The sequence below is a fragment of the Nomascus leucogenys genome, chromosome 12 (genome assembly GCF_006542625.1).
Source record: "Nomascus leucogenys isolate Asia chromosome 12, Asia_NLE_v1, whole genome shotgun sequence".
Taxonomy (NCBI): Eukaryota; Metazoa; Chordata; class Mammalia; order Primates; family Hylobatidae; genus Nomascus; species Nomascus leucogenys.
This window is the reverse complement of record NC_044392.1, coordinates 43,763,051-43,781,814: the sequence shown is the minus strand read 5'-3', so window position 1 is coordinate 43,781,814 and position 18,764 is coordinate 43,763,051. Positions and strand designations below refer to the sequence as shown.

General features: G+C 42.7%; 1 protein-coding gene across 1 annotated transcript in view; it reads right to left on the bottom strand.

The window, feature by feature from the left end:
- Positions 1-18,059, bottom strand: part of FCRL5 (Fc receptor like 5) — a 36,751-nt gene extending 18,692 nt beyond the window's left edge. Inside the window, exons 1-8 of the mRNA XM_030824160.1 lie at positions 17,942-18,059; positions 15,134-15,154; positions 13,675-13,929; positions 11,598-11,849; positions 11,029-11,313; positions 9,628-9,906; positions 5,852-6,130; positions 695-973 (exon numbers count right to left, since the gene is read on the bottom strand). Of these exons, the coding sequence (XP_030680020.1) occupies positions 695-973; positions 5,852-6,130; positions 9,628-9,906; positions 11,029-11,313; positions 11,598-11,849; positions 13,675-13,929; positions 15,134-15,154; positions 17,942-17,972 (1,681 nt within the window). The 5' untranslated portion in view covers positions 17,973-18,059. The remainder of the gene's footprint in view (positions 1-694; positions 974-5,851; positions 6,131-9,627; positions 9,907-11,028; positions 11,314-11,597; positions 11,850-13,674; positions 13,930-15,133; positions 15,155-17,941) is intronic.
- Between the last annotated feature and the right edge of the window lie 705 nt (positions 18,060-18,764).

Below are 18,764 nucleotides of genomic sequence, written 5' to 3'. Positions count from 1 at the left end.
ACTTTCCCCCAGTTTCTAATAAACAAAGATTGAAGTAAAAACAGAAGCAGCTTAACTCCTATAATGACACCAAATCATACACATACAATTTGCACACGTTTGTTGAATGTATGTCATACTTCAACAATAGTTTTTTAAAATAATGCAATAAAATGATACTGATTTTAGCGGGTTAGGAAACAAGGGATCATAAAAACTCCAGAAGTTTGAGGAGCTGGTTCCTAGGGAGCCATTTCCCCCTTTGTTCACCAGCAGCTTTCCCCAAATCTACCATAAGATTGGAAATCCTTTGGAGAATTTAAGGACTTGACCAATATTTATCTATAAGACTGTGCTTGTAGCTAAGTTTATATGTAAATGTCAGTAGAGAAGTAGGACACACTCTGTGCATCAAGAAAAATTGGCATACTGTTAGAACATACAAGGAATGAGGAGAAAATACAATAAATAAGTTTATTTGGTAAAAGCTGGGGAATCTACTGAGCTGTTTTAGGGGTCTGGCTGAGCCAGGACTTATGAGGACTGAGAACCCCTGCTAGTTAGTTGAGGAGGAAGCCAAGAAGCGGATTAAGTTGACAAGAAGCGGATTAAGTTGACTAGGGGAGGAAACTGGACAGTGCAAACAGATTTTTAAAGGAATGGGTGAGAAAGAACTCGGCCAGGGATGGGTGATTGGCAGGAACCCAGCACTTACCGGTGACAAAAAGGCTCACTGCCTTACTGCGCTGGGGACCAAAGCCATTGTCAGCTGTGCAGTAGTAATTCCCTGAATGTTCTTCAGTCAGAGAGAAGCTGAAGGACACTCCTCCCACAGAGGGCGTTGAGCTGCTCCCCAGGGGCACGTCCTCATGATAAAACTGGTATAGGATTCGTGGGGAACCTCTCTGGACCTCACAGTGAAGTGTCACAGTGGCTCCTTCAAAAGTCAGGGCCTCAGCAGAGTTGAGGGTGAGGACAGGAGGAGACACAGGGACTGAGGAAGAGAAAAATTGAGTCAAGATTTGCTTTTGCCTCTTACTGTAGATTTCAACACTTGGCCAGTGCAGATGCCCAGTCTCCAGCCCAGGATCTCCAGGCTTCACCTACCTGGAGGGCAGCCAAGCAACTTCTCAGGTTTCTCTGACCAGCAGCCCTCCATGCTGATCTTTCCCTATCTGTTCATTTTTCCAGCAGACCAATAGTCTCTTCTTCTCTCATGGCTCCTCTTGTAGTGTGATCTGCCTCCCTTTCGCAGAGGAGATGATGCTTTCAAGGAAGAAATTCCTTGTCTTTCCACCACCAGACTCACTTGCACTGCTCCTCACTTCTTCCTGCAACCATGCAGGCTTCCCTGCAACCATGGAAGAGCCATGCCTGGCCTGTCCAAGGGGGATTTTCCTATGTCTCTTGACCTTGTGCACATCTGCCTCTGTCCTAAACATAAAGTCCTTACCTCTTTTGGCTTCTTTCAAACTACATTTTGGTGTGTTTAACTATCTCCATATAAGAAAAATAAAAAAAAAAAAAAAAAAAAAAAAAAAAAAAAAAAAAAAAAAAAAAAAAAAAAAAAAAAAAAAAAAAAAAAAAATCAAAAAAAAAAAAAAAAAAAAAAAAAAAAAAAAAAAAAAAAAAAAAAAAAAACTTTACATTTGGATTGTAAATTAAATTAATCATATCTCAATCAATAAATAAGAAAAACTATACAAACAAATATGCAAAACAAGCACACGTATGTTTATTGCGGCACTATTCACAATAGCAAAGAGTTGGAACCAACCCAAATGTCCAACAACGATAGACTGGATTAAGAAAATGTGGCACATATACACCATGGAATACTATGCAGCCATAAAAAATGATGAGTTCGTGTCCTTTGTAGGGACATGGATGAAACTGGAAAACATCATTCTCAGTAAACTATCGCAAGGACGAAAAACCAAACACCGCATGTTCTCACTCATAGGTGGGAATTGAACAATGAGAACTCATGGACACAGGAAGGGGAACATCACACTCCGGGGACTGTTGTGGGGTGGGGGGAGGGGGGAGGGACAGCATTAGGAGATACACCTAATGCTAAATGACGAGTTAATGGGTGCAGGAAATCAACATGGCACATGGATACATATGTAACAAACCTGCACATTGTGCACATGTACCCTAAAACCCTAAAGTATAATAAAAAAAAAAAAAAAAAAAGAAAAACAACCTTATTTGTATTTGAAGTTCCTCACAGTTGGTTTCTCCACTTTTCTGTGGACAGCCTTCTCGAAGAATTGGCCTACATTTATCATCTCTACTTCTTTATCTCATATCTCATATGCATATTCTGTTCATTACAACTCGGTTTTTACCCGCAATAATCTACTAAAGCTGATTTTTCGTGCTTATGAATGTAGTAATGATGATAATGATAAATATAAAAAAGATATTTGTTATAATGACATTATAGTGCCTTTAAGTTCTGGTGTGTGTATATTTGTCAGATGTAATTTGTGAATATCTATATGTATAAAGACACTAAGTTAATCATCAAAACAATTCAATGAGGTGGGTACTATTGTTGTCCCTATGTCACAGATGAAAATACTGAGGCCCCGAGTGGTTGAGTCACACAGCTAGTAATTGAAGAGGCAGCAGTCGAACCCAGGTATTCTGGTTCTAGTCTGTGTTCTTCTGCCAAAGGGTACTTTGTGGCTAAATTCACTGGACATGACTCAGTTTTTTTTCTTTTTTTTGAGATGGAGTCTTACTGTGTCGCCCAGGCTGAAGTTCAGTGGCATGATCTCAGCTCACTGCAAACTTTGCCTCCTGAATTCAAGCAATTCTCTTGCCTCAGCCTCCCGAGTAGCTGGCGTTACAGGTGACTGCCACCACACCTGGCTAATTTTTGTATTTTTAGCAGACACAGGATTTCACTATGTTGGCCAGGCTGGTCTCAAACTCCTGACCTCAGGTGATCCACCTGCCCCAGCCTCCCAAAGTGCTGGAATTACAGGCATAAGCCACCTCTCCTGGTCGTGACTCAGTTTTTATCTTTCATCATCTCTTAGCTTTGCCTTATCCGAACTGGCTCACTATCATCTGCTTAGAACATGTTCTACCCTTGGTGACAGTGGGGCACACTCTCATAGTGAGTGCCTTTTCCCTTGGCCAGAGTCCTTCCTTCTCATGTCCCATTTCCTCTACTGGGACTAGACTGGGGGTTCTGTCCAACTGGACACTCCCTTGTTGGGCCCCCTCCTTCACTCCTGGCTGTTCCTCAAACAGGTTGGTCTATGACCTGATCCTCGCTGTACTGCTGGAGTGGTTTTCCCCAACATTTAAAACCTTCATGGAGCCCAGATTGCCCTGCAGAATATGGCTCAATCCCTTACTCTGCTTCTAAGTAGGTTCTAACGATGTTGTCTTCCCCAACCTTATCCTGCGGTTCTCCACTGTTCTGTCTATGCTTCAGTCATCAAGAACTGACCACTCTCCAGTTCCTTGAAAGTGTCTTCCCTCCCTCACCACAATCCTCTTCTCCATCAGGTCTCATCTTGTTGCGGGAAGTCAGGGACCGTGAACGGAGGGACCAGCTGAAGCCATGGCAGAAGAACATAAATTGTGAAGATTTCATGGACATTTATGAGTTCCCCAAATTAATACTTTTATAATTTCTTAAGCCTGTCTTTACTGCAATCTCTGAACATAAATTGTGAAGATTTCATGGACACTTACCACTTCCCCAATCAATACCCTTGTGATTTCCTATGCCTGTCTTTAGTCTTTACTTTAATCTCTTAATACCATCATCTTTGTAAGATGAGGATGAATGTCACCTCAAGACCCTGTCAAAATTGCGTTAACTGCACAAATTGTTTAAACAATATGAAATCTGGGCAACTTGAAAAAAGAACAGGATAACAGCAATGTTCAGGGAACAAGGGAGATAACCTTAAACTCTGGCTGCCTGTGAGCCAGGCGGAACAGAGCCATATTTTTCTTCTCTCAAAAGCAAATAGGAGAAATATCGCTGAATTATTTTTCTCAGCAAGGAACATCCCTGAGAAAGAGAATTCGTCCCTAAGGGGAGGCCTCTGAAATGGCCGCTTTGGGGATGGCTGTCTTACGATCGTAGCTGAGGGATGAAATAAGCTCCGGTCTCCTGTAGTGCTCCCAGGCTTATTAGCACGAGGAAATTCCCGCCTAATAAATTTTGGTCAGACCAGTTGTCTGCTCTCAAACCCTGTCTCCTGATAAGATGTTATCAATGACAATGTGTGCCCAAAGCTTCATTAGCAATTTTAATTTCACCCTGGTCCTGTGGTCCTGTGATCTCACCCTGCCTCTATTTGCCTTGTGATATTTTATTACCTTGTGAAGCATGTGATCTCTGTGAGGCACACCCTATTTGTACACTCCCTCCCTTTTTGAAAATCACTAATAAAAACTTGCTGGTTTTACGGCTCAGGGGGCATCACGGAATCTGCTGACATGTGATGTCTCCCCCAGACACTCAGCTTTAAAATTTCTCTCTTTTGTACTCTGTCCCGTTATTTCTCAGACCAGCTGACACTTAGGGAAAATAGAAAAGAACCTACATGAAATATCGGGGGTGAATTTCCCCCAGCATCATCTCAAATTCCAAGAATTGTTTTCTCACTTCCCAACTCAGATTGGCTTGCCTTTCATCTGCTCCTGCAGCCACCAGGTACTTCTAAACTTAGGTTGATGTTTTCTCTATAATTTGTCTGCATTTGCTATTAGCCCCTATGAACTGTGTGGGCAGGGCCAGGTTAGTGTAGTCTTAGATGCATCCTTAGATATCAGTATAGTCTGGTCCATGGAATATATGCAATCAGCATTTATTAGGTGAAGAAGTGGGTCATTGAATAGGACTTTAAACATCTCTGAGTGTGTTTGATCATGATGTCCCTGTCTCCACTTTCCTTGGGCCTCTGAATGTTAGGGGTATTGTTCTTTTTCTATATCATTTGATGTCTCCCCCTGGGTTCCCTGGTCCTCTTCTTTATAATCACACACATCCATGTGGGATGGACTGGATTCTTGCTTGTCTTCCAAGCTGGTATTATTGTTTTACAGGAGAGGAAACTGAGGCCGCTTCCAGGACCAACCAAGACTGGACTCTCTGTCTCCAGTATAGACCCAAATCACACTGTCTCCTTCAACACTGAACCTGGCCATTTAGCCACATATGGATGGTTCAAAACTGAGATCCAGAGCTCAAAGGAAACCTTTTTGATGTCATAACTATTTGACAGCTACCTGAGTAGCCATGAGGGCGTTAAGCCAAGCAAGCAGAGGTTAAGCTGTCTCCTGGCCTACCCCCAGCCTGCTGCTGTCTGTGCCTTTCTTACCTACTGCCCAATCAACCCTAAAAAAGGCTTGAGCAAGGGAGACATGTTGGATTAACTGTGATCCAGCAACTTGTCTTTGTGTCTTACATGACTTTGCATCCGGTTATTCATTGATGTCTGATGTTAACTGGACAGGGGACATTTCTGTGCTCCTGAGAACTGAGTCTGAGTCTATATCTACTAATAATAATTTAGTAAATGAAAATCAGGCATCTGGCAGATCTACAGGACAAGTGGAGAGCACGAGAAAAGCAATTGGCTGCTCAGAATTTGAGGAGCAGGGAAAAGAAAGCTGCTGCATCATTAGGTGGGATGGGAAGGCACCCAGACTGCAATGGGATGAGGCTCAAGGAGCAGACAGCTGGTTCAGTGAGCTAGAGAGTGGAGGAGGATATTAGGTTGTTCCAAGAAAGAAACAGAGGATACTGGAAGGTACATGCTGACTTCTGAAGGGCTGGGTGAGAGAGGACTCTTGGCCAGGAGTGGGTGATTGGCAGGAACCCAGGGCTTACCAGTGACGGAGAGGCTCACCACCTCACTGCGCTGGGGGCCAAAGCCATTGTCAGCTGTGCAGTAGTAGTTCCCTGAATGCTCTGCAGTCAGAGAGAAGCTGATGGCCACTCCTCCTGCAGAGTTCGCCGACCTATTCCCCAGGGCAGCATCCTCATGATGAAACTGGTACAGGATGGGGAGTGAACCTCTCTGAGCTTCACAGTGAAGTGTCACCTTGGCTCCCTCAAAAGTCAGGTCCTCAGCAGAGCTGAGGGTGAGGACAGGATGAGACACAGGGACTGAGACAGAGAAAAAATTAGTCAAGATTTGCTTCTGCCTCTTGCTGTAGATTTCGTAAAAGGAAAATAAATCTTGGGAACCCCAAATCGCTAAGCCAAAGGGAAAAGTCAAGCTGGTCACTATTTCAGGCAAACCTGCCTTTTATTTTATTTCTTAATAAGATAACTTCAAAGACTTTTTTAAAAGCTACATACCTCCCTCAAAATTTGTCCACTGAAATATTTCTTTGTGGGCCCCAAGATCTTTACCCTAAAATGGTTCTGTTTTAAATGGTTCTGTTTTACCCTAACAATGTAAATTGATAGCTGATTTTCACAAGTGCAGGACAAAAGACAGAACTTTAAGTCATTCCTGCTTACAGGAGACAAATGCCTATCTGATTGTTTCCCTGACTTAAAAATGCAGACTCACTGGGCTAAAGGAAGACAGAAGTGACTATTCCTCTGCCCCTCTCTCAGATGTAAATTGTGTATTCTGCTAAAGGTTGATCAAAGACTCAAAAGAATGCAACTGTTTGTCCGTTATTTACACATACTTTTTAAAAAATTTCTTCCTTTTTCTTCAGTATCTTCCCTTTCACCTTTAAACATTGAAACCCTCAAAATCATCTTTGGAGAAGGCAGGGAGCTGAATGTGGGGCACATGTCCTTAGCCATGGCAAAATATATTATCCAAATTGATTGAGACCTGTCTCAGATAGTTTTTGGTTCACAGATTCAATGTTTCACCTATGCTGATGTTCAGTCTCCAGTCCACAAGCTCCACCCACCTGCAGGGTGACCCAGTCACTTCCCAGGCTACTCTCACCATCTCTCCTGTCTTCCATGCTAGTCATTCCCTATCTCTTCCTTTTCCATCAGACCTCTTGTCTTGTCTTCTTTCCCAGCTCCCCTTATTGTAGGACCTGCCTCTCTTGTGCAGAGCTGTTGCTCTCAAAGAATTCCCTTGTCTTTCCACCAGAGGAACCACACCCTTACCTACACCATCTCCTCACTGCGTACTGTGCCCGGAAACTATGGAAGAGCCCTCCTTGGCCTGCCTGGGGGGATTTTCTTCTGTCTGTTCATCCTTGTGCACACCTGCCTCTATCCTAGATAAAACGTTTTTACCTCTACTGGCTTCTTGCAAACACCATTTGCATGTGTTTAACCCTCTCCATGTTAAAAAAAAACAAAAACCATCAGACAATAGAAAAACAACCCTATTTGCATTTGAAGTTCCTCACAGTCGGTTTCTCTACCTTTCTGTAGTCAGTCTTCTGGAAGAAGTGACCTACCTTTAACATCTCTACTTCTTTATCTCATATCTCATATGCATGTTTTGTCCATTACAACTCGGTTTTTATCCCCAATAATCTACTAAAGTGGATTTTCATGTTTCGGAATATAATTATGATGATAAAGATAAAAATAATAAAATAGATGTTTGTTATAATGACACTATAGTGTCTTTAACTAAGTTCTGTTGTGTGTGTATTTGTTGGATGTAATTTGTAAATATTGATATATAGAGAGACACTAATTTAATCATCAAAGCGATTCATTGAGGTGGGTACAATTGTTGCCCCTATTTCACAGATGAAGATACTGAGGCCCCAAGTGGTTGAGTCACACAACTAGTAAGTGCAGAGGCAGCAGTCAAACCCAGGTATTCTGATTCTAGTCTGTCTTCTGCCAAAGAGTACTTTGTGGCCAAATTCACTGGATGTGACTCAGTTTTTATCTTTCATCATCTCTTAGCTTTGCCTTATCCAAACCAGCTCCTTCTCTTCTGCTTAGAACACATTCTGCCCTTGGTGACAGTGGGGCACACTCTCACAGTGCCTCTTGCCTCGACCAGAGTCCTTCCTTCTCAAGTCCCATCTCCTCTACTGGGACTGGCCTGGGGGTTCGGTCCAGCTGGACACGCTCTTGATGAGCCCTCTCCTTCACTCCTGGCTGCCCCCCAAACTGGCTACTCTGTGACTCGTTTCTCACTGTGCCGCTGGAGTGGTTTTCCCCAAGATTTAAAGCATTCATGGAGCCCAGATTGCCCGGCAGAATATGGCCCAAGCCCTTACTCTGCTTCTAAATATGGTCTAACCATACCTTCCTCTCCAACCTCATCCTACCTTTCTCCACTGTTCAGTCTGTGCTGCAGTCGTCAAGAACCGACTGCCTCTCCAGTTCCTGGAACATGTCTTCCCTCCCTCACCACAATCCTCTTCTCCTGAAATGTTCCCACTCATCCTCAGGTCTCAACTCACACATGAGTTCTTCCAAGAAATTTTTTCTCACTTCCCAGCTCAGATTGGCATGCCTTTCCATCTGCTCCTGCAGCCACCAGGTACTTCTATCCTCAGGTAGATCTTTTCTCTATTACTTGTCTGTTTTTGCTATTAGCCCCTGCAAACTGTGTGGGCAGGGCCAGGTTAGTGTAGCCTTAGATGCATCCTTAGATGTTGCTACAGTCTGTTCCATGGAATATATGCAATCAGTGTTTATTAGGTGAAGGAATGAATCATTGAATAGAATTTTATACATCTCTGAGCATGTTTGATCATGATGTCACTGTTTCCACTTTCCTTTGGCCTTTGAATGTCAGCGACACTGTTCTCTTTCTACATCATTTGATGTCTCCTTCTGGGTACCCTGGTCCTCTCCTTTATAATCTCACACATCCATGTGGGAGGGACTGGATTCTTGCTTGTCTTCCAAGCTGGTATTATTATTTTACAAGAGAGGAAACTGATGCTGCTTCCAGGCCCAACCAAGACTGGACTCTCTGTCACCAGTATAGACCCAAATCACACTGTCTCCTTCAACATTGGACCTGGCATTCAGCCATGCATGGATGGTTCAAAATTGAGATCCAAAGCTCAGTGGAAACCTTTTTGATGTCATAACTATTTGGCAGCCACCTGAATAGCTCTGAGGGCATTAAGCCAAGCAAGTAGAGGTGAAGCTATCTCCTGGCCTGCCCGCAGCCCACCATTGCCTGTGCCTTTCTTACCTACTGCCTATCAACTCTAAAAAAGGCTTGAACAAGAAGGACATGCTGGGTTAACTATGATCCAGCGACTTGTCTTTGTGTCTTACATGTCTTTGCCTCTGGTTTATAGATTAATGTCTGATATTAACAGAACAAGAGATACCCCTGTGCTACTGGAAATTGAGTCTGTGTCTACTGAGAATAATATAGTGAATGAAAATCAGGCATCTGGGGAGCCACAGGACAAGTGGAAAGCACAAGAAAAGTACTTGGCTTCTCAGAAATTGGGGACGAGGGGATAGAAAGCCGTTGCCCCATCAGGCAGGGGTGTGAAGGCACCTAGACTGCAATGCAATGAGACTCAAGAGGCAGACAGCTGGTTCAGTGAGCTGGAGAGTGGAGGAAGACATTAAGTTTTCCCAAGAAAGAAACAGAGGATACTGGAAGGAATATGCTGACTTCTGAAGGGCGGGGTGAGACAGGACTCGGGCCAGAGGTGGGTGATTGGCAGAAACGCAGGGCTTACCAGTGACTGAGAGGCTCACAGCCTTACTGGGCGTGGCGCCAAGGCCATTGTCAGCTGTGCAGTAGTAGTTCCCTGAATGCTCTGTAGTCAGTGAGAAGCTGATGGATGCTCCCCTTTCACAGCGGACTGACTTGTGCCTTAAGGGGACACTCTCATGATAAAACCTGTACAAAGTGCGCAGAGAATCTTCCTGGGTTTCACAGTGAAGTGTCACCTTGGTTCCCTCAAAATTCAGAGCCTTTTCAGGGCTGAGAGTGAGGACAGGATGAGATGCGGGGACTGAGCAAGAGAAAAAATTAGTCAAGAATTGCTTTTGCCTCTTACTGTAGATTACAAGGCATGGCCAATGCAAATGCCCAGTCTCCAGTCTCCACCCTTACCTTGCTGCCATCAGAACCACACACCCTTACCTGCACCTGCTTCTTGCTCCTTCCCTCCGCCCTATGACTATGGAACGTTGCACCTGAAGTGCCCAATTATTCTGAGTCTTCTTTCCTATTCCTGTTCATTTCTCCTTCACTTGCATTGGCCTCAGGGATTTATTTGCCATTGATAGTTTTTCCTTAAAGATTAGCATAGTCTTTTAGAGCTTTTTCTTCTGCTCCTAATTTCTCCCTTGGCTCAGACTGACCTTCTTTCTCAGGTGAGAAAACTGAGGCAGGGACAGACTAGCAGACCTGCCTGTGTAGGCTGTTTTCAGGGCCAGCCAGGGCCAGAGTTGGTGTCCTGACTCCTAGTCTGGTGATGATCACATTGTCTCCTTAGAAGTGAGCCTGGAGTTTGCCATGAGTGGAGGGGTGACACAGGGATCTACAGAAGCTGTTTTTCCCTCATCACTGTAACTACCACAATAGCTTTGAAGGAAGGATGGTGCTGTATACTAGTAAGGGAGGTGATGTAATCTGGCGTGCATATTTATACTCATAACTAGGGAATGGTAAACCTCCAGACTTACGTATTTGGAGTAACTATGATGTTGCAACCTGTCTTTGTATTCTACAGAAATTTTCCCATTGGTTATTGTCAATAAGTAATGTTAATTGGGACAACAGATACCTCTGTACCCCAGAGTCAGAGAGCTATGCCACAGCCCATGGCTTATCCCTATGGGCCTAGAAGAAAAAAAAATGATGTCAGGGAAAAGAACCCTGTGAGAGAAAAGAAAGAATTGTATTTAATGGCATTGAAAGAAAAAAAAAATAGACCTTTCTTTTCTTGGATTTTCCTGGGTCTAAGATCTTCTAAGATGTTCACAAGAGTAGAGGTCTCTTTGCTTGCACAACTCCCATTCTCATAGGTACGAGTTTTTACTACAGAGACTGGTGACCCAAGCTGATATGCAGTTCTGTCCCACTTTTCCAGCCCTCTCTGCAGCAAATCTCAGATTCCACCAACACTTACTCTGCACCTGTATCCAAGATCTCGGGCTGTTAGATATGATGCCGTAAGGCATTGTTGCTGCCTGACACCAGTAGAACCCCGAATCTTTACTCCACATGGCAGTAATCTGGAACTTCGAGGACAGACTGCAGCCTGATCCCAGGGTCTGGTCATCTCTGAAGAAGCAGAACCGGAGCGGGACATCTGACCTCTCTAGAGAGAGCCGGGTCTCACAGGTCAGGGTCACTGGGCTCCCGCTGATGGGCTGGAAGGAGCTGGCTCTCAGCATTGGACGTGTAAATGGCTCTAGAAAGAAGAATCACAACAGTCCCAGAGCAATGAGGCTGGAACTGCTTTGGAGAAAAACACACTTCAAGCAGCAGCACATCCAAAAGCAGGCAAAGAAAGGAATGCCATTGATCCTTAGCTTCCTTCAGCCCAAAGCACTACTGTACTTCCTCTGGTCCTTGCAGGAATGTGCCCTGTGGTTTAGTGGTATTCCAGTCCACCCTTTTCCTCCTGTTCTATCTCTACGACCCCAAGGAGTCTCCTTTTGACCAACTCACTTCACAAAATAATGAACACTTTACCTTGGACTTGGATTTTGACTGTGTTGGAAGAAACAGGGCAACAACTTTCCTTGTATCCAGTACAGCGATATGCACCATTGTCCTTGAGACTTGCATTAGGAATATGGAAGTCAGTTCTTTTATTAAGGAATGCCAGGACATCATCATTCTTGTAAATAGTATTATTAAGTGTTACTTCCGCCTTTGCCCGGCACCTCAGAACCACAGGGTCTCCTTCAAACACGGAAAGTGGAGCTTGCAGGATCAGCGAAGCTATGAGAAACATAACAGTTATTTGGTTCATCCTATTGTTTCCCCTTTCTTTTCATTGTTTTTCCAAGTAGATTTTATGTAAAAAAAATGGGTTGGGAAAAAGAACTCTTAAAATAATTATCATTTCTTTTTTTCTGATTTAAAAATGAACACATACACTTGAGAAAAGTTGAAAAGCAGAAATGTAGGTAAAATCACCTACCATCTCACCACCCATATTTGGCATATGTTTTTCCCGTTTTCTCTTCCACTTTCAAGTACTTGAGAGCTCATGTGTATTTCTTTTATGGAATAATAATAATATTTGTAGATTTGATAACTTTCCTTTCACCTATTATGCTATGAACACTTTCCTATGTCATTAGTATCATTATTGAACCTGATTTTTAATGTTCACAAAGTTTTCCTTCACTGGCAGTAATGTAATTTCTTTAATGAGTTTTTTTTTTTTTTTTTTTTTGAGACGGAGTCTCGCTCTTTCGCCCAGGCCAGACTGCAGTGGTGCTATCTCGGCTCACTGCAAGCTCCGCCTCCCGGGTTCACACCATTCTCCTGCCTCAGCCTCCTGAGTAGCTGGGACTACAGGCGCCCACCACCACGCCCGGCTAATTTTTTATATTTTTAGTAGAGACGGGGTTTCACCGTGTTAGCCAAGATGGTCTCGATCTCCTGACCTCGTGATCCGCCCGCCTCGGCCTCCCAAAGGGCTGGGATTACAGGCGTGAACCACCGTGCCCAGCCGAGTATTCTTTTTTTAAACCATGTTAAGGTCTGCCATTTTCAGGGATGGATATCTATGATTGTTTCAGTAGGCAAATTCTTAAGAGAGGGATTGTTAAGTCAAAGAGTATAAGCATTTTTATTTATTCCTTGCTAGTACACTGCTTCCACTACATTAAAAAATGATATAACTTCAACTTCAAAACAGGTGGCTTTAGGACAAAAAAGGAAATGTCTCTTCCTTTATCTTTCTTTCTCTGTATATTTATCTATCTATGCGTTATCTACCCATAAGTATGAACAATTCTCTGCCACTTATTATTCCAAGTAAATAATGTGACTTAAAACTATACATAGACGCCAGGCGCAGTGGCTCATACCTGTGATCCCAGCACTTTGAGAAGCCTAGGTGAGCAGATCACTTGAGCCCAGGAGTTCAACATTACCCTGGGCAGCATGAGGAAATCCCATCTCTACTAAGAATACAAAAATTAGCCAGATGTGATGGCAGGCTCTTGTAGTCCTAATTACTAGGGATACCGAGGTGGGAGAATTGCTTGAACCCGGGAGACGGAAGTTGCAGTGAGCCGAGATAACACCACTGCACTCCAGCCTGAGTGACAGAGGGCGACTCCATCTCAAAAAACAAAACAAAACAAAACCAAAAAACTATACCTAGATTCAGGAACCATTCAAATAAATTAGTCCTCAGACTTTCTGGTACCGGAGAAGCCTGTAAAAAGTACAAATTGCTGGACCCCACTTCTATAGATTTTGACTGAGTAAGCATAGGTAGGTCCTGAGTATCTGTATGATTGATAAGCTGCCCAGGCTTTCTGACTCAAATCAAACTTTAAGAACCACAAGTTTAGAGACATTAATCCACTCAAGTAAAAATTCTAATCATTTTAGTGTTTAAAATTAAGCAGCTAATCCCATTCCCTGTCTGGTTGCATTCTGAGCGTTTTACTCTCTCCCTGTCTTACCACAGTGTGAAATAAAATTGTCCACTCATGAAGGGTCTGAGGTAAACTGTAATAACAGCTAGAGAGAAACATGGGCTGAATTGATTTCTAAAGTTGGTGCGTCTTTCACGCTCTCTCACCTGAAGAAAAGTCCAAGTGCACAGGGCTACTGAGACCGGAGCCCTGGGCCTGGCATCTGTACTCTCCAGATTCCTGAACCTCAAGGGTATTGTCTGGGGTTTCTCTTGGTATTTCTTTCCCAAGGTACCGATGGTACCATTTTGTTTTCTGTGGTGAGTAGAAGCGAAATCCCTTGCAAGTCAGAGTCACTCTCTCTCCTTGAAAGACTGTGGTCCATGGAGGCTGGAGGAAAATAACGGACCTGTGTGTCGTTGCTGAAGAGGAAAGAGAAAAGGAGTCTGAGGTGCAGGCTCCTGCAGGCCCAGCCTCAGGGCCTCCTGCTGCATAGCCTGGAGGACCTGGGTTTGGAGGATCTGAAAGAGGTCCTCTGGGAGGGTCACTGATAGCTCAAAGCTCCCTGTCAGCCAGTGGCCCTCACCTCACCCAAGGGAGAAATTGCCCATGGGATGGCAATGAGCAAAATGATTTCAGGAGAGTGACACCAGCAGGATTTGCCATCAAATATCACAGTTAGGTAGCCTTACATGGAAGTGGGTCCCAGAGAAAATCAACTCTGCCCTGTCATTTCATCATGTTCATACACTCATAAGAAACTCCAAAGGTTATGTTAAAATCACAATTTTGCACTTTCCCTGAGAATAAATCATATTATCTTAAGATTTGTCCCTGAGAAAACTTTGAGAGCTCAATTTACCTAACATCTTCATTTTGTAGATGATGATTCAAATGCCCAGAAGAATCCCATCATAGCTAATTGTGTCAGAGCAAGGAAGGGACAAGTCACTTACTGGCATCCAGAGGTGACCAGGACAAGGTTACAGCTGGGGCCACTGATTAGGACAAGGAGAGGGGTTGTAGAGGGTTCTTGCTATTCATGGGTTCTCAATTATCCACTCTGAGCCAAAGGAATGGCTTTAAGAGCCAGAACTAATTAAATGTGGAATGCAGATAACTTGTCTTCTCCCCATCTCCCCTTTCTGTGCCTTTCTTTTTTGTAAGGACCCAGTTGTTGGATGTCTTGGAGGATTTTACTCCAAAGTGTAGAGAATGCAGCATTCCTGCTGGCATCAGCACAGTGGGATGTTTTCAGGGGATTTTTCTGGCTCGCTGATGGAGAGGATCCTATCCTGAGTCCAGTATGCTTGCCATGGAGTTGAAGATGTCCTGCCTGGCTAAATGGGGTCTGTTGGCAATAATAGTAAATGCAAGGCTTAGCAAAGGCCAGGAGCTGCTTGGGCAGCTCCCCTTCCCCCAGGGAGGATCAGAGGGTGACCATGGAGCCATCCTGGCCCTTGGGCGATGCCAAAAAACCAGGCATCACTTTCAAATCCCTGCTGACCTCAACAAGAAAATAGGAGATATTAGAGAGCTCAGGCAGCCATCACAAATGTTTTCTATTTATTAGGAAGAGACACTCTTAACCAGAGACGCTGAAGAGCCAAAGACAGGAGAACTCACCAAACTGTCCACTGACAGGAGCTGCAAAAAATAAGAGCCAGAGATGAGCACAGAACCATGATTATTTTGTTTTAAGAAAATAATCCTTTTTTTTACCCATGCATGTATTGCTTGTCCCTTTAAATAATTCATTTAAAAACTCTAATAATTATTCATCAAATGTATATATATATACACATATATATACATATATATGTACATATGTTATATACATATATATATGGCATGGTATTTGGACTTTTACAATGAATTTTAAAAATGGTATCTGCCCTCAAAAAGTTGACTAGTGGAAAAACAGAAACACGATTTAAAATAATATAACACAGGGTGTAAGTGCAATAACAGAGATACACATGGGGTATGTTGGGGGCAGAAGGGCCACCTAGTCCAGTGTGTAGGATATATGTGTGTGTGCGTAGAGTGTGTGTTTGTGTGTACATGTGTTGAACAGGATGGGTGGATCCTTGAAGGTACCTGAAGGAGATGATACTTCACAAAACTGTGAGTGAGAACATGAATCTGCAGGTGGATGTTAGCATTTGTGTGTGGTGAGAAGTGATGGGGAGGGTAATCAAGGTAGAAAGGGCACAGAAGTGGAGAAATGACATTGGTGCTCAGGAGTTGGGAGTGTTGGGGGAAATAAGACCAGAGAAGCATGCGGAGCCTGAGTAAGTGGTTCTAATTTTATTATAAAAGTCATAAGGAGTCATGGAATGGTTTCAAGGAGGAGATTGACAAGGTTAGAATTTCAAACTTTGATGGAGCCCTCTGTCAGTGGACAGAATTTAATGGGACAATATGAAGCAGGAAGACTGATTGGAAGGCAGGGCAAGGAAATGGACATGAATTAAGCCTCCCTTGGGCACCAGACTCCAGACTATATAGTCTTTTCATGAGATCATTGAATCCAAGGGCTTGCTATCATCATGCCTAATTTTTAAACAATCAACTGATGCTCAGATTACTTAGATCTGATGCTCAGCCCAAGAGATGGTAATGTGTAATTTTTGTCAGAGTATTTATGCAAATTATCTTCATTATCTGCTTGTTTATTTTCCCTTCTCTATAATGCAAGCTCTATGAGACCTAGGACTTTTCTTATGTTCACCATATATCCTCCAGGACCTATAACAGTGACTGGCATGTAAAAGATATTCCTTTAATATTCACTAAATATATTTTTGTTGTATAAAGAATTAATTAAAGAACTAGGTTAATAATATAGGGGTAGAAGGATAGAGATTTGAGAAATGGGTAATGAAGAGAGAGAGGACACAAAACTGGCAGGTTTATCAATTGAGTAGATATTCTGCATATGGGTTGATTTATTTATTCAACAGATTTTTGGAATGCCAATCATACTCCAGAGCAAGGCAACAGAAATCCAGGAGTGTGTGAGAGACACATCATTCCTGTCCACATGAGGCTGTTGGAGACTTATCCAAACTTAAGTGTTTTACTGAGAACACAAATTATTCACCATTCACCTGAATATTTTGGCTTCCTTGCTCTTTGCATTGTTTTAAATGAAGCTAATATTTTTGTGAGTGGTTTCTTTATGGTCTGCATTTACATAGGTTATTTCCTATAACCATGCCAATAATCCTATGAGGTAAGCACTAGGATTAACCCCATTTTGTAGACCAGGAATCTCGTAGCCAGTAGGTGGCAGGATGAAGTTTTGAACCTAGATCCTGCTTGACCCCAGAGCCCATGTTATAAACTTTGCCCTCTCATGCCCAGGACCTGGCCATTACCCACATTGTGTGGGGCCACATTGAGATGTGTTCCTGCTTCAGGAATTACAGTCCATGCACCTTCCAACTATGAGGTCCTCTTTTCTTATATCATGCCCGCTCCATTTCTGCTCCTCTAGCTCCTACTCACCTCTAAGTTTCATGAAGTCTTTACTAGCTATTTTGAATACAGTTTATTATCTGCCTACAGCATTCATTGGTAACTTTGCCTGGACAATTATTTAACTGGGATCTTGTTGCATAGCTGCTTGAAGGAAAGTACATTAGCCTTGCTGGAAGCCCTTCTATGTCATGACTTTCCAGAACACAGACATAGTGTCTCCTATGGACTCTTATTGTTCAGCACCTGGTACAATACTGTGCATAGATATTACTAAACACATTTGCTGAACAAATAAATAAACATATTTAACTCTAATATTTAAACTTTAGTAAAAATCAACCAGTTCGCACATATGAGTTGATAGAGACTTATGCACACCCACAGGGACAAAGAGAAAGTCATGTGCTTTAGATTTATCCTTGCTTTGTCCACCTACTCCTCTACGACCTTCTCCACCCCATGTTCTTAATCAGCTAATTGCTGCAGTGGTTTGCAATTATGTGCAAGAGAAAGAGCTATCTTTCCCGTTAGAAACCTTGCGCTCTCATGCTCGGGGCCAGGATCTGGCCTTGTCATACAAGGAATAAATAGATCTCCTCTGCAGAGAGGAGAGTGGGCTCTTCTATGAATAAGACAATATGAACAAACAAACATGAAACATTTTCTGGACTTTATGAAGTACTTTTTAAAGAAAAAAAATGAAATTTTAATTGTCATGGTTACTGTGGTTTCCTACTCTGTAAGATTGAAAATTCCTTCTAGCTGTGACCATTTTCTTTGGCCCCAAGAGAAAGTCCTGAGCTACAGAGTAAAGTTCAAAAATACAGTCTCCTAATGTAGGAAAGATTCTCTCAGCAGGGGCTGAGCCCCAAGAAAGGACCAGGCCTGTGGTGGAGAGAGAAGCTGTCCAAACCACACCCAGGGCCCATGGTGAGCCCTTTTACTCACCCAGGACCAGTAATATCACCCACAGCAGCATGAAGACCTGGACCACCAAGGGCTGAGATGAAAAGAGAAGTTTTCTCAAGTCCAAAACAGGTTTGGACTTGATCTTACAGTCAGGACACTGCACACCAGCTCTAAGGAGCACATCTGCGAAGCTGCACTCTCAAAAAGAGCAGAATGCATTAGTGAATTGAAAAAAGGAAGTGGGAGTACCTGTCTTCAGCTACTAATCACAGTTTCCTACCCAATGATCAAAGGGAAAAAAAAAAGTTAAGGTTTTAAAAAATCAAATACCCTTGACCCTACAGTTTTGCTATTGGGAAATTACCCTGAAGGAAGTATCTGAAGAGAGTTCTATAAGAACGTTTATTGTAGCATTCATTATTGCCCAAACAGTGGAAACAAAACAAAAAACCACGATATGGGGACTGTTTAAGAATATTCTGATTCATCCGTATGATGACAAGCAATCATTAAAGAATAAGGTAAATCTGAACATGCCAAGAAGGGAAGACTACCTTGTTTGATGTGAAGAGAATAAAAGTGAGATATAGATTGGTTTTGTAGTATTATCCCACTGGGTAAATATAAAAAATAGGATATATATGTACATCAACTCTTTTAAGTATACTTGCTTCTTTTCCTGGAAAGTACACACAAAAATATTGATTATGTTTGAGGAGCAATAGGTGGGAAGAAGACAATTTATTTTATGTATTTCCGTACTGTTTGATTTTTTTTAAAAAAATTACCAGGTGAATGTATAGCTCTTGCAATTTTCTAAAAGTCAAGTTTCCATCCTGGTATACTGGTCAACAGAGGTTCC